Genomic DNA, 15,766 nt, shown 5'->3' on the forward strand with positions numbered 1-15,766 from the left:
GCCTAGGTTTGAATCCTGGCTTCGGGACTGACTGGCTGTTACCATGAGCAGGTTCCCTCCGGGAGCCTCAGTCTCCCCATCTGTAAAACGGGGGTGACACCAGGCTTTGTTAGCACTGCGTGCCGAGGGCTCTGCCGGGCGCCAGCCGCTGCTTCTGGAGCAGGAAGGAGCCACGTGGCTCTGAGAGGCTGAAGGCCAGTGCCTCAGGGGGTTTCATTCCTCCCCCGGCCCTGGGTTTTGTGCCTCAAGGGGAGGCAGCAGAGTACAGCTTGGGCATCTGGCCCTTGTGTCGGGCTTATTTGCTGGCAAGGGCTTGGCTGGGAGTCGGGTTTCTGGTCTGGCCACTTGAATGTCCAGACAAAGCCTCTTTTAGGTCCTGGGCCCATGCCTGCCTGCTGCCTCGGGCTGGCCTGTTTCCCCAGAGGCTAAAGGCTGCACGCATCGGCACTGCCTGCTCACATGCCCCTCTGGAAGGGAGAGACGTTCTCGATGTGCAGCCAGATTCCCTGGCGCTGGCAGATCTGGGGCCCTCAAAGGGCAAACCTGTGGTTGGTTCTAAAGTTCAGCGAGGGCCTGGCTCTCTCAGCTTCTCGTCTCCCCGTCCCTTTCTGTATTCATTTCCCGGGGCTCGTATAACAAAGCACCACAAACTGGTTGGCTTGGGACAACAGAAATCTACTCTCACACAGTACTAGAGGCCAGAAGTCTGGAATCAAGGTGTTGGTGGGACCATGCTCGCTCTGCAGGCTATAGGGGAAGGTCCCGTCTTGCCTCTTCCGGCCTGAGGGCTGCCGGCTTCCTTGGCCTTCCTCGGCTTAAAGCTGCTTCCCGCCACTCTCAGCCTCCCGTGCCTCAATCTTGTCACTAGCCCCCTTCCCTGTGTGTCCCTGTGTTTGTCTCATGGCCTTCTCAGGAGGACACCAGTTCTTTGGATTCAGGGCCTACCCTAACCTGTTATGACCTTGTCTTAACTAATTAAATTTGCAAAGACACTGTTTCCAAAGGTCATATTCTGAGGTCCTGGGTGAATTTTGAGGCAACACTAGTATACCTTCCGTGGGTTAAAAATAGGACAGGGGAAGGGGACTGGACAGGCAGCTCCTCTCTGTTCTGCCTTCAGGGAAGTCTGTCCTGCTGTGCGACCTTGGGCAAATGACCTAACCTCTCCCCACCTGGGTTTCTTCACACACAAAATGAGGGTAACAGGAGCTCCTTGGTAGGATGGCTGAGAGGACCGGATAGGTTCTATTTGCAGTCTTTATTTTTTATTTTTTTAGATTTTATTTATTTATTTGACAGAGAGATCCTAAGTAGGCAGAGAGAGGGGGGTGGGAAGCAAGCTCCCTGCTGGGCAGAGAGCCCGATGTGGGGCTCCATCCCAGGACCCTGGGATCATGACCTGAGCTGAAGGCGGAGGCTTAACCCACCGAACCACCCAGGCATCCCTATTTGCAGTGTTTACAGTAGTGCCTGGCACTTAAGTGCCATCTGAGTGTGAGCAGTTGTGATCGCTGCCAGCATTTTGCGCTAAGGCCGGGCAGGCTGTATGAGACCGCCGCTTAATGTCCAGTGCATCCAAGGAGCAGGATTCTCTTTCCTTACTCTCGCCCCCTTGGGATGGTTTCCTTGCTGGGGGCCCCACAGAAAGGCCCTTCTACCTAGAGGTCCAGGTCTGCCCTCACAGATTGTGTGACCTTGAGTAGAGCCCTTGCTCTGTCTCCGTCTGCTTCCTGTCTTTCCCGTGGCCAGAAGACATCTGCCCGCGCTGTCTGGTCCTTGGGAGGCTTTGGTGAGGCTGCTGGAGAGTGCGATGCCTCTATGTTCTGCCTTCAGGCCTAGAGGCTGGATCTAGTTAGTACTGTTCTCTGTCAGGATTTGGTTTTAAAGCTGCAGGAAAAAGGTGGTTGGAGTTAAGCTCAGGTTAGTTGGGGCTTGGTTTTGGATCTCACTCCGGGGCAGCTCGCTTCCTCTCTCTGGGCCTCGGTGTCCTCATCTGTAAAATGGGAAGTTGTCCTGTCTTCTTGTGTGTTCCCCCAGAGGCAAACCCAAGACAAGCATTTGGGTGCCAGTAGTCTTTCAGAGGTGATCCCAGGAAACATTGGTAGGAGAATGGGAAGTAAGACAGGAGGTGCTCCCCTGTAGGCATCTGGAGAACTGGGGGGCAGCATGGAACATGCCTCAGTTACCCACTTGAGGGACGAGGGAGCAAGGGTATTTATCTTCCAGCTGCTGTTGGTTAGGGGAGTTGAGGACCACTTCCAGAGGGCAGCAGTTCCTGGCCCCGACCTGCCTCTCACAGCAGCGGGGGCCTGAGAAGGCCAGGCGTGCCAGGAACGGCAGGTCTGGCTGTCGGGAGCTCTGTCGATAGGCGCAGATGCCACAGGAAGCCGTCCTTTAGGGTTGGACGAGGATTCAGAGAGATCGTCCACATGAAATGCCTGCGGCGTTGCAAGTTCCCAGTAATTAGAGCTGGCCTGGTGTGGCCCGACTCATGGTCCCAAAGAGTGCGTGTTCTAATCCCCAGAATCTGCAAATGTGTGACCTTGCTTGGCACAACGTCTCTGCAGATAGATTAAGTGAAGGAACTTGAGAAGAGATTATCCTGGATTATTCAGTAAGTCCAGGGATCCTTATAAGAGGGAGGTTTGAGGGGCACCTGGGTGGCTCAGTGGGTTAAAGCCTCTGCCTTCAGCTCAGGTCATGATCCCAGGTCCTGGGATCGAGTCCCACATCGGGCTCTCTGCTCAGCAGGGAGCCTGCTTCCTCCTCTCTCTCTGCCTGCCTCTCTGTCTGTGATCTCTGTCAAATAAATAAATAAAAATCTTTAAAAAAAAAAAAAAAGAAAGAAAAAAAGAGGGAGGTTTGAGGGTCAGAGTCGGAGAAGAACGTGATGCCACCAAACAAGGAATGCAGGAGTGTCTAAAAGCCGGCACAGATCAACAAGGGCAGTCTCCCTGAGAGCCTCCGGAAGGAGCCCAGCCCTCCCCATTTCAGACCTCCGACCTCCAAAACTGTAAGAGAATGAATGTGTGTTGCTTTCAGCCACTAAGTCTTTTGTTACAGCCGCAACAGGGAGCTCATACACTCTGGCAGAGAAGGCTGGGGCCGGCACCTCAAGCATTTCCCTGAAGTGCTGGGGCCATAAAACCTTACTTTTATTCCCCTCTCTACGGAGAAGGTGTAGGAAAGGCCCAGTGAGAAACATTCTGGTAACCACGGCTCACGACTCACTGTTGGGCCTGCCTCCTGCCTGAAGGGGAGCTCGGAAGTCGGTGTCTGAGTGACCCTCTGCCCTGGGGAGGCCCTCCCCCTCCCAACACCCCATTCAAGTCAAGTAGGCTTTTGATTTCCTCAGAACTCAGCATCTGAGACTCATTTCTCAGGCTTCGGGTACTCTGTGATCCTTCCCAGAGTTACAGCAGGGACTGCAGGGAGCCCTTCCTATGCCCCCGGCCCCGTGCCCCACGCTTCCTGGGTTAAACTCCCGCCTCCGCGGGAGCCGCTCTCACTCTCCGGCTTCAGTGCAGGCGCGATCGCACGGGAGAGTCACCGACTTGCCCCTCATCCCACAGCTCGGAAGAGGCAGAGCTGGGATTTGAACTCAGGCCCTGTGCTTCCAGAGTCTGTTCCTGGCCCTCCCAGGGCAATGGTTCCCGGCCCTCCACAGGCGATGGCTCAGGAGGGCTTGGGGTTGAAAGTCTGTCATCTGTGACCACAGAACAGGGTGACATCGCTTAAAAGCCAACCTTCCAACTTCGGCTCTTACTGTTTGAGTCATACCTTTCCATTTCCCTGCCAGGGTTATCGTAATTGTCCCAGTTCGGATATGGAAATGGAGGAGATGGGGGGTTTCTCCCTCCGTGGTGCAGGTGGATACCACCACCCTCCCCACACTCGTGAAAGGATTTATCTAGCACTGGAAAGGACAGAGGGGCTTCCCTTTGGGTTGGAAGCTAGAACCTCCATTAGAGTCAGTGGTAGGGGAGGTTCCGAGGGGCCGTCTGTCATGGGCTCTGCCCCGGGACCCTTCACCCAGCCATACTCAGGTAGGGGGTCAGCCCGCGAATCTCACAACAAAGCTGAGGCCCGGTGGTGGTGGGGGGAGGTCTCTGGTGAGGTCACATGCCACGTGTCTGCTAGCTCTCCGCTCTGACCCGGGCACAGCACCGGCTCCAGCCCCTCTGTGCTGTCCTAAGGCCTCTCTGCCTGGCTCTGGGCCACGAGGACTGCAGAGCAGGCAGGAGGTTCTTAATTCATCTTACAGACCATTCGGGCCATAATCATTTTTTTGTGGGCACTGGGGTGGCTCAGTCTTTAAGCGTCTGCCTTTGGCTTGGGTCATGATCTCAGGGTCCTGGGATTGAGCCCTGCATCGGGCTCCCTGCTCAGCGGGCAGCCTGCGTCTCCCTCTCCCATCCCCCCCTGCTTGTGTTCCCTCTCTCGCAGTGTCTCTCTCTGCCAAATAAATAAAATCTTAAAAAAAAAAAAAAGAATTGTAAGTGCAACAAAGTTTATAGATGTTTTAAGGGGAAGGAAGGGAATTGACGTTTGTAAATTACACTTACACTGTAGACAGTTTAAGACACTCAGTTTTCTGCTTGAAGTCCTCCGGTTGCCCTTCCACCAAACATTTTACGTCAGACAGGAAGAACGTAGAAGGGAACGAGGGTGTCCCAGTGCTCAGGGAAGGGGACAAAACCTCAGCCAGCACCTTAAAAACAAGCAGGATTCTGGCAGAAGAGGGGGACAGGCAGGCTAGGTGGCAGCCACGCTTACTCTGTCTTCTGCAGGATGGGGTGGGGGGGTTGTTCCCAGAGGCAGCCTGGTTTGCTGTTCTGTTGCCCTGTGGCGGGGGAGGGGGTGCGGGGGGGCTGGTGAGAGCCATCCACCCTTCTCATGCCTGCGCTCCTCCCCGGGGCTGTTTTTTTCCACCAGGGTGACAGACGAAGTTTTTAACTTCCTGCTGGTGTGGTATTACTGCACCCTGACAATTCGAGAAAGTATTCTCATCAGCAATGGCTCAAGGTAATTGGGGGCCCGGCTTTGCGGGGGGGGGGGTTGGGGGAGCCAAAGGGAAGTCTGTCATGGAAGGGATACATGTGAGGGCTGGCACCCTCAGCATTCCCTTCCTCCGGGGAGGGGCGGGGTGTCCCTGACTGCCCCAGGGTGGAGGAAAACCATGTCTGCTGTTGCGGGGGCCACCTTCTGTGGTCTCCTGCTTACCAAGAACTCTAACTCAGAGAGGTTTAACACAACAGAAGACTGGTTTTCTCCTCTCAAGGAACAGGTCCGCTGGGACTGACTTCAGGTCAGGCTTAATCCAGGTGTTTAAACAATGGCATCAGGATCCACTTTCTCTCCATCCCTCCCTTCTGCCTTCTGTGATGCTGTCTTCATTCTCAGGCTCCATGCAAAGGCATCCTGGAGCTCTGGGCCCACGTCTTTTATTTCTAGCATTCCCAGCAAAATAGGGCACTTTGCCGTTTTCCAAGAGTCTCACTGGGTCCCACTGGCGCCTGCTGAATCCGTGCCTGTCTCTGAACCCATCACTGTGGTCAGAGAATGCACGACTCTGACTGGTAAGGCTTGAGCCTCGTGCCTGCCCCTGCAGGCCACCATCAGAAGCCTAGGAGCTGAATGTCAAGGGGACAGTGGGTGGGTCCCCAGAGGAAAACTGGGATAGTGTCGTTAGAAGGATGAATGGATTCTGGTGAGAAGAGTAGGTGGTCCCCCACAGGGAGATGGGGAGGGTGGAGGACAGGTAGTGAGGGTCTTGGTTCAAACCTGCCTTATTACCCAGGCGTTGCTAAGGAGGAAGACAGCCAAGCTGGGAGTGAGGGTTCCTGAGTTCCAGTCCCACGGCTGTTGCTGAGTGGCTCTGTGGCCCTGGGCTATTTTACAGCCCCATGGGGACATGTGCCTCAGCATTGCGAAGTGACTGGAGGCACAGTTGGGGGGCTCCCCACCTCTGAGGGGCTGCAAATACGAGGAGCCCTGCTCTTTAGTCATTCTCCTTCCTACCCTACCTTTCTCTGAGCGGAGAGTCTTGGGGCCCAGTTAAGACCCACGATTTGCCACCTGTGGGACCCATTTTCCATAGGTCTGATCTCCTTTCCGGGGTACGCTGTTTCCTCTCTGTGTACCAAGCTTGTCCCTGTTTTCCCTGACACGGAAGGTAACAGCCTCCCAGCCTCTCCCTGCTTCCTCCCTCTTGGGCGCTAGTAAGGACCGTCATGAACTGTGGATTTAAGATTGGGGGTGTCTGCAAACCCCTCAATAATTTGCCACCTTTTCACTTTTCTGCCCAGTGGTCTCTTATGGCAGATCCCTGCCCTGCCAGGCCTTAACCTGAAGGTAGACCCCAGAGGTAAGGACCAGGGGCCCAGCGATTTTTTAGGTCTGCGGCCCTGTAGCATGTAGCCCGTTAGAAAAGATCAGTGTTTCTCAAACAGCACTTATTCGGGACCTGTCCTCACCATTTTTGCCTTTTCCGTGTATCATCCGGATGATAATTTTCAACATTCGAAATCAACCTCCCTTTTTTTTTCTTTTTAACTTAAGTAAATACTAGTTTATTTTAAAAGGAAATTTTATTTCATCACTGTACGTGGAAAGCCAGCATCAGTTGCAGGAAAGAGGAAGTAGTATAAAAAATCTCCTTTTGTTTTCCTTGTATTATGTATTGAAGTCAATTATTCTTGCTTCCGGGAGGTTCTGAGCCTGAGGCCTGCTGTCTCTCTGTATATGTACTTGTGTATAAAAAGGGAGATTAGCGGGCCTTGAGAGGCGTTAAAGAGACTCCTTGACTTAATCGGGAGACCAAAGAACTGAGCAGATGACCTCTTGCCACCTGGTTCAGTATCACCTAGTGTTAGGCTTGAGTGTCATCTAAAACTTGGTGGTTCGCGCCCCATGCTTTGGGAAACACTGAAGTAGAAAATCTTACCAAGGAAATAACATTCATAGTCTTCCTTAATTTTACTTAATAGTATCTTTCTGCTTTTGGGTGTCGTTGGAGGGGAGCCAGGGTGGCAGGTAGTGGGGAGAGAGGGCCAGGGCAAATGGCAAGGACTCCTTGTCATAAATTCTCTACCTGTTCCCATGGGCTTGCTGGCAGTCTTATAGTTCCATCCTTCTGATGGATTCATATTGAGTCTTCAGAGGCATGCCACATCTCTAACAATCACTAACACTTTAGTAAGAGTTACTAAAGCTTACTTACTTTATTAAGAGTTACTCTGGTCAGCTCTTTATCTAGTGTGACGAGCTGTGTGTGATGGGCATCTGTGGGGGAGGCAGTGTGTGGTGTGATTACTAGAGGGAAGGGAACAGGACTGAGTGGAGGTCCCTGCAAGTGTGGGGCACACCAGGAGAGTGAGGAGGAGGACAGGGCCCTGGAGGTGGGGTAGAAGTGAAGTTCCAAAGCCAGACCTCATGTGCCTAACACTTCAGCCTGTATCTGAAGTTGTAATTGTACTGTTCCTCTGAGCCTGTCTGCCTGCTTTGGCCTGGGGCAGGGATTTGGATGTGGTGGGGGCTGGGGTCTGGAATGGGTGGGGTAGGCTTGGTGCTTTATCTTCTGGAAGGACTGGTTGCTGTAGCTCATTAGCTCAATGCAATAAGCAAATCAAGTTCCCTTGGAAATCCTGCAAATGAGGGAAACTGCCTGATAAGAGTAAATATGACGGGGGAGCATATATAGGCATACCTTGTCTAATTGCACTATGCAGGTATTGTGTGTGTGTGTTACAAATTAAATGTTTGTGACAACCTCGTGTACAGCAGGTCTGCTGGCGCCATTTTCCCAACAGCATTTGCTCATTTTGTGTCTCTGTCACATTTTGATAATTCTTGCAGTATTTCAAAGTTCTTCATTATTATTATGTTATGATGATCTGAAATCAGTGATTACAATTTGCTGAAAGCCCAGATGATGGTTAGTTAGCATTTTTTAGCACGATTTTTTTTTAAATTAAGGTATGTACATTGTTCTTCTAGACCTGCTATTTCACACTTACTAGACTACCGTATAGTTTAAACGTAACTTTGAGAGGCACTGGAAAACCAGAAACTTCATTCGACTCGCTTTATCGCGACATTTGCTTTTATTCCCTGAAAGGGAAGCCACAGTATCTCTAAAGTGTACCTGTATATCAATGGTTCAAGGAGGTGCAAAGGGCTCACACAGTGCTAACCGTCCTCCACCCCGATCTCTTGCCCCCACTTGGAAGCGCCGGCTTCTGGCAGCCCAGACCACCTCCCCGCCAGACTGACAATCTCACAGGGAAGAGGGCTTTCCTTCGCAGGTTGAGTTGTAATTTTGACACAAGATTTCTGATTGGTCGGATGAGGTCACATGCACATTCCTGAGCCAATCAGTGTGACTGGGGGAGGGGATGCAGAGCCCTGGTTGGCTGGCTCTGAGTCACGTGCCCAGTTATATCACTCCCGCTCCCCCTTAGCCACCCAGACTGAGCGTGGGGATGAGGTGGTTCACCCGAAGAAAGGCCTGGCGGGCAACCAGAACGTAGGGGGCGGAGCGGAGGTGGGGTGATTGACAGAGAGGCAAAACAGCAGATGTCCTCTGCAGTTAGTTCTGGGCCAGAATAAATAATGAATCAGGGATCGTGTTAGCTTTTCTGGCCAGCCAGCCCATGGGAGCCTGCTTCCAACTGGCTATTAGAGGGGCCTTTCCTGGGATAAAGCCGTGTAGGGGCGGCCAGCAGGGAGGGATCCTCAGTGTGGAAGCCATTCCCCCATCTGCCACGTGACCCGAAGCTCAAAGCCAGAAACAGTCTGTGGCTGCTGGTGCCTCTGAGTGGTCCCCACGTGGCTAAGGTGTCCCGAAAGGAGGGCCGTGGAATGCTCGGGCACAATTCCCAGATAGCAGGCCGCTCTAGTCCCACACCGCAGCTGTGTGTACCACTCTTAATTGGTTGTCTGCTGTCTACTCATTACAATGCCCATAGGCCATGCAGGCTGTATTTCCGTGGCGAAACAGGCCCAAAGAGTGACCACTAATGGGCCAGGTTTCTTTTGGGGTGATAAAAATGTCCTAAAATTTGAGAGTGCTCATGGTTGTTCAACTGTGTGAATGTACTAAAAACTGTTGACGTGTATAATTTAAATGGGGGAATTGTATGACATTTGAATTAAGTGACAGTATACTGTTGCATAAACGTGTACAAAATCAGCTCAGCACCCTGGAGTGGGCAGATGGCTGAGGGGCTCGTGAATGCCGTGCCTCAATAACATACCAATTTTCACCCAATAAGACTGGCTGAAATTTTAAAGCTTGGAATCTAGCACTGGTGAGGGTTTGAGGCACCCAGTTTGTACTGCCCAGTCCTTGGGAGGCAGGAGCCCCACTGTTCCCAGGCTGTATTTGGCAAAGCAAATCGCTGCCACATTGTGTTCCTTGAGCTCCAAGACGGGCTGGAGGAGGCCAACAGAGGCCAGAGACAGACTCAAGGACTTTGAAGGGTAAGGGTTTGAGGGTCCAGCTTTCAGCCTAGGCTGGGACATTAACACGGAGGACGGGGTGACAACGAGCCTCCCTCCCCTGCTGTGGAATGAGAGCCCTCAGTTGGGGGAGTACTGGGTTCTGAAACCAGGGTTCCCACAGCCTCCGGACTAGACACATGAAGTCCAGGGCTGGGCTAGGGCCTGCTGCCGATGGGGGAGTGGATGAGCCCAGGGCATGAGCTCCCGGGGAGAGAGTGCATCTGGGATGCTGAGATGCTGTGTGGGCACTCTGGCATTTCTCTGTGTCTGTGTGGGATAACAGGTAGCTATAGCTTTGGGAGAGCGTGAATGTGTGTGTGTGTGTGTGTGTGTGTGCATGCGTATGTGCACGTATGCTGTGTTAATTCAACACACTGAGCACCTGCTCGGAGCCAGGTGTCACAGATACACCAATGAAGAACACAGACAAGACCCCAGCTCTCCTGATGTTTACATGTGAGCGGGGAAGAGGGGTCAGAGAACAAACCGAGGGGAAGCAATGAATAATTTCAGATAGTGGTAAGCCCCATGAAGAAAATAAAACTGGGCAGTGTGATCTAGAGTGGGGCTTCCTGGCTGTTTTAGATAAGGTAGCCAGAGAAGGCCTTTCGGAGGAGGTGACAGTTGGTCCGAAACTTGAATTTGGACCAGGAGCCAGGCAGGCCAAGTTCTCAGAGCAGAGAGAACAGCAGTCCGAAGGCCTTGTTGGTCCGTGTGGGCTGCCGTGACAAATGACCACAGGCTGGGCGGCTGAAAAGATAGAAATCTATTTTCTCACAGTTCCGGAGGCTAGAAGTTTAAAATCGAGGTGCCAGCCCCAGTGGTTTCTCCTGAGGCCTCTCCTTGGCCTGCAGATGCCACCGTGTCTTCGGGGAGCCGTTTCTCTGTGAGCGTACCCACCCCTGGTGTCTCCCCCCTGCACAGACACCAGCCCTGTTGGGTTAGGACCCACCCTTAGGACCTCATTTAACCTTACTTACCTCTTTAAAGTTCTTACCTCCAAATACAGTCAAATTCTAAGGTACCAGCCCTAAGGGGGTTAGGACTACAACATAGGAATTTGGGAGGCACACAGTTCTGTCCGTAACAGGCCCTGAGGTGGTCATGGGCTTGGCAGGTTCAAGAGCTTCAAGGAGAGGACAGGAGACAGGGCTTGAAGTTGGGGTGCGGTGAGGGATGTGCTTTTAGGGTAGCTGGAAGCCCCTGGAGGCCCGAGTGCTTCTGTGGGCCTCTTCACCAATCTGTGGGTGGTTTACATGTGATCGTGCATCTCTGGAGGACAAAGGAGAGGGAAAAATCATGGCTTGGGCCTGTGTCTTGGCTGGAGGCCCGCAGAGTAGCCGATACACTCATAGTCTGGGAAGCAAGAGCCACCTGTGTTTCCCTCCCCACCTGAACCCCCTTTCCTTCTCTTATCTCCAAGAATTAAAGGCTGGTGGGTGTCTCACCACTACGTGTCCACGTTCCTCTCTGGAGTGATGCTGACCTGGTGAGTGTCTCATGGGGACCTGTGAATGGGGAGCTGGTGGTGGGTGAGGGACACCTTTGAGGCTCCTAGCATGGGCTGGCTTTTAGGCCAAGAAGGAAAGCGTGGGCTTTCAACTGGGCCACAGGGATCCCCCAAGCCAGCTGGGGGTTTCTGGGGTTTCTGGGGATGTCGGGGTGGCCTGCCTGCTGGGACAGAGGTGATAGGGAGCAATGGACAGAAAGAATTACAGGGATGAAGCTCGAAAGGAGGCAGACGGAGAGAGTGGAGATCAGTGAGAACTTAGGCGTCAGAATGATGATACTGGCCCCCCTGCTTCTAGAACGGGGTTAAAAGCAATGACGAAAGTGATCGGGTCCAGCCCCAGGGACACTGCTGCTGAAGAAGGACAGAAATCAGGGACCTCCCTTTAATTGTAAAAGCTTTTCTTCTGAGGGCACCTGGCTGGTTCAGTTGTTGGACCGTGCGACTCTTGATCTCGGGGTCGGGAGTTCGAACCCCACATTAGGTGTAGAGATTACTTAAATTTTTTTTTTTTAAAGATTTTATTTATTTATTTGACAGACAGAGATCACAAGTAGGCAGAGAGGCAGGCAGAGAGAGAGAGAGAGAGAGAGAGAGAGAGGGAAGCAGGCTTCCTGCGGAGCAGAGAGCCCGATGCAGGGCTCGATCCCAGGACCCTGAGATCATGACCCGAGCCGAAGGCAGCAGCCCAAACCACTGAGCCACCCAGGCGCCCCTTAAATATTTTTTTTTTAATTAAAAGCTTTTCCTCTCTCTTGGCTGGAGTGGAGAGGGGCAGGGATGGATGTCTGATTTCACAGCTCACCTCACCTTTGCTTTCCCCACTTCTCCGCAGGCCCAACGGACTGATTTATCAGAAGTTTCGTAATCAGTTTTTAGCGTTTTCCATTTTTCAGAGTGAGTGCCTCTTGCCTGGATTCAGGGGAGGGGGTGTGGTTTCCGGTTTCCAGTTTCCAGGTCTTTCGCTGATGGAGGCCTCTGTCATCCCTCTTCCCTTGTGAGGGGTGTGTCTAGTGTTGAAGGGAGCTTGGGGCAGGGGATGGTCCCAGAAATCCAGCAAAGAGCTCTCTGCCCCGAGATCACCACCCAGTCCTAGGGGAGGGACAGCCTGATTATCCCCACCTTCAGGAACCCCCACTGCTGCCTTTTCTTCCCTGTGTCACAGCTGGGGACCAGTGGTGACTTTCGGGATCTAAGTGGTGTTGGGGACACTACCTCAAAATGGAAATAAAGTATATGTTCTTTTTCTCATTTAAGAATAGCTCTAGATTGGGGCTCCTGGCTGACTTAGTCGGTAGAGCAAATGTCTCTTGAGCTTGGGGTTGTAAGTTCAAGCCTCACGTTGGGTATAGAGGTAGCTTAAAAATAAAATCTTAAAAAAAAAAAAAAAAAGATTAGCTCTGGGTTTTATATACAGTAAACCAGTCCTAAGGGTCCCCTCTGAGAAGGGGGAGCTTGGATAGTGGGGGATAGGGACAGAAAGAGAGTTTTGTTTTTTGCCAAGTGTTAGTTTGTTCCCTTTGAATTTTATTGTGTACGTATTACTGACTCAAAAAGTACAATTAATTTTTAAATAAAACCCTGCCAACAAATTCGAATCTGTAAAGGCAAGAATGAAAATTAAGTATAATCTCACCCTTAGGAGTGATCACTGTTGATTGATCTATGTCCTTTCAGTTTGATTTATATATGCTTATGTACTTCATTATGTTGTCTATAAATATGGGATCCCTTTGTCCACAGAGCTTTGCTTATAACCTCTTTATTTTTTAACAATAACGAAGGGTATTTTCTATGTCAAGACACAGAATTCTACCTCATTTTTGGTAACGACTAAGTATCCCATTGTATGAAAGTGTCTCTTGCCATCTTGGCATTAGACACAGCTCCCGGCACGGTGCCACCATTCCAGCAAGCATCTGCTCTAGAAGTTTCTAATCTCATGGGTGCTTAGTTGGGTCTTCAGATAACCTGCTCTCATTGTATTCTGGGGAAGGGATAAAGTAGGTTCAGGCTGAAGTGTGTGTGTGTTTGTGTGTGTGTGTGTGTTGGGGTGAGAGAGGGCGCCCCCTGGGCTGTGAAGACCCATGCGTGTGCATGTGTGTATGCTGTGCTGGCATCTAGTCCTCTGGGCCCTGAGCCGAGCGCTGTGCTCCCCCTATAGGCTGTGTCCAGTTCCTGCAATATTATTACCAGAGAGGCTGCCTCTACCGGTTGCGTGCCCTGGGGGAGAGGAATCATCTGGACCTCACAGTGGGTGAGTAGCCCCCAGCCTGGGGAGGGGATGGAAGGTGGGGACAAGTACTGGCCCCTCCCTGCTCCCCCAGACCTCACCGCTACTCACCGCCCCGGGAGCATGAGCCAGTAAGAACATAACAGCACCTACCACACAACGCCTGGGCTGCCGCCCTTTACCTGAGTTGCTTTTCATAATTCATTGTGGATTCTGTTTCAGTCGACAAGCTTGTGGCCAGCTGTGTGCCAGGCCTCCATGCTGGCTTCCGCCTTATCCTATTTATTTATTTATTCATTTATTTATTTTAAAAAATTTTATTTATTTATTTGATAGAGAGAGAGAGAGAGAGGGAGCACAAGCAGGCAGAGCAGCAGGCAGAGGGAGAGGGAGAAGCAGACTCCTCCCTGACACGGGACGGGATTCTATCCCAGGACCCTGGGATCATGACCTGATCCAAAGGCAGTTGCCTAACCAACTGAGCCACCCAGGCACCCCATGTCTTATCCTTTTTTTTTTTTTTTTTTTTTAAAAGATTTTATTTATTTATTTGACAGACAGAGATCACAAGTAGGCAGAGAAGCAGGCAGAGGGAGAGAGAGGAGGAAGCAGGCTCCCTGCTGAGCAGAGAGCCCGATGTGGGACTCGATCCCGGGACGCGAGATCATGACCTGAGCCGAAGGCAGCGGCTTAAACCACTGAGCCACCCAGGCGCCCCTGTCTTATCCTTTTTAAAGGCCTATTTTTTGGTCTGTGCTTTGTAATACAAGTAATTATATATGCATTATGTTGTGCATGTATAATTTGTGTAATATGCCTACATATATGGGCACAGGTGGCTCAGTCTGTTAAGCATCTGATTCTTGATCTCAACTCAGGTCTTGATCTCAGGGTCATGAGTTGGGCTCTCCGCTGGGCATGGAGCCTACTTAAAAAATAATACGGCTATGTATCGGGGCACCTGGGTGGCTCAGTGGCTAAGCCTCTGCCTTTAGCTCAGGTCATGATCTCAGGGTCCTGGGACCGAGCCCCACATTGGGCTCTCTGCTCAGCGGGGAGCCTGCTTCCCCCTCTCTCTCTGCCTGCTTCTCTGCCTACTTGAGATCTCTGTCAAATGAATAAAAAAATAGTAATTAAAAAAATATGGCTACATATAAATATGTAGAGAGATGCATTGGGAATGTGTGCTTAACTTTTATATATAATATACATATATGTAAATATATATATATATATATATATATATATATATATTTTTTTTTTAGAGAAAGAGAGCAAGAGAACCCAATGGGGAGGGTCAGAGAGGGAGAGAGAAAATCTTAAGCAGGCTGTATGCCCAGCTTGGAGCCTGACATGGGGCTTGATCTCAGGACCTTAAGGTCATGACCTGAGCTGAAATCAAGAGTCAGTCACTCAATCTACTGAGCCACCCCAGCACCCCTGTGCTCAACTTCTTTAACTCACGGGTCGAGTGCCCAGTCAGAAGAGCTTGGAGAACTCTTAACTTTCTAAAGAGTTTCTTAACTCTTAACTTGGAGGAGTCTTAACTTTCACAGGAAACTAATAAAATTCTCAAATCTTTTGAGATGGTCATTTCTACCGAATTACTCTGCCCAGTAGGCCCGACTTTGTCAAGACTCACTTGAAATGATAGGTGCAGAGGTCCATTATAAAATGCAAAACCCCGTGCAGATCAAAGACATTATCAAAAACCGGTGCCTGGCCCGTCAGCTTTCTGGAAGCGTTGTCAAGCCCTGTGAGTTTGTGATGACTTGAGGCGTGAGAGCGGTCAGGCCGCGTGACGGGTGTTGTGCACGGTCTCTGGGCGATTTTCATACTTGAGTGCTCACACACTGATGACAGGTGAGGGCTGCCCCCCCACCCCGTCCCACGTGGCTAATCTCGGGGGACTGGCATGGCTAGGCAGTAGGCGCTTGGTGGGGCTGTGGGGGCAAATGAACCCCCTCACACCGGCCCTTCACTTCCTCTTTCGTCTCCACAGAAGGATTCCAGTCCTGGATGTGGCGGGGCCTCACCTTCCTCCTGCCTTTCCTGTTCTGTGGCCATGTGAGTCCCCAGGAATTTGTGGGTATCCCCTGTTCTGGGCTGACCCCTGGGAACAAAAGGCCCTCAGGCGTCTCCCGCATTCACCAGCCAACCCTGAGCTGGCCCCACTGAGTTCTGGGGCAGAGATAGCCCCTGGGTCCTGGGCCGCAGGCAGGAGCCAGAAATGGCTCTCAGCACCAGCATGCTGAGCCCCAGATTTTTAGGCTGCTCTGGCCTAGGGTGCCCCAGTTTCATTTGGGAGGGCTCTCAGTGTCATAGGACAGTTGATACCAGAAGCTGGGAGACCTGGTCCACTCCCAGGGCTTCCCCACATGGGTGTCTGTGGGAATCCGTTGGGGATAAGTGTTGCCTGCCTCCCCTCTTTCCAGTTCTGGCAGCTCTACAATGCCGTCACGTTGTTTGAGCTCTCCAGCCACGAGGAATGCAGAGAATGGCAGGTATGGGGTCGGGGT

At 51.6% G+C, this 15,766-nt stretch overlaps 1 protein-coding gene across 1 annotated transcript in view; it reads left to right on the plus strand.

The window, feature by feature from the left end:
- The window catches only part of TMEM120B (transmembrane protein 120B), a 44,796-nt gene that overhangs the window by 26,872 nt on the left and 2,158 nt on the right, over window positions 1-15,766 (plus strand). The window contains exons 6-11 of the mRNA XM_032310560.1: window positions 4,936-5,025; window positions 10,928-10,993; window positions 11,850-11,911; window positions 13,179-13,271; window positions 15,250-15,314; window positions 15,683-15,751. Of these exons, the coding sequence (XP_032166451.1) occupies window positions 4,936-5,025; window positions 10,928-10,993; window positions 11,850-11,911; window positions 13,179-13,271; window positions 15,250-15,314; window positions 15,683-15,751 (445 nt within the window). The remainder of the gene's footprint in view (window positions 1-4,935; window positions 5,026-10,927; window positions 10,994-11,849; window positions 11,912-13,178; window positions 13,272-15,249; window positions 15,315-15,682; window positions 15,752-15,766) is intronic.

This window comes from Mustela erminea, chromosome 13 (assembly GCF_009829155.1).
Source record: "Mustela erminea isolate mMusErm1 chromosome 13, mMusErm1.Pri, whole genome shotgun sequence".
Taxonomy (NCBI): Eukaryota; Metazoa; Chordata; class Mammalia; order Carnivora; family Mustelidae; genus Mustela; species Mustela erminea.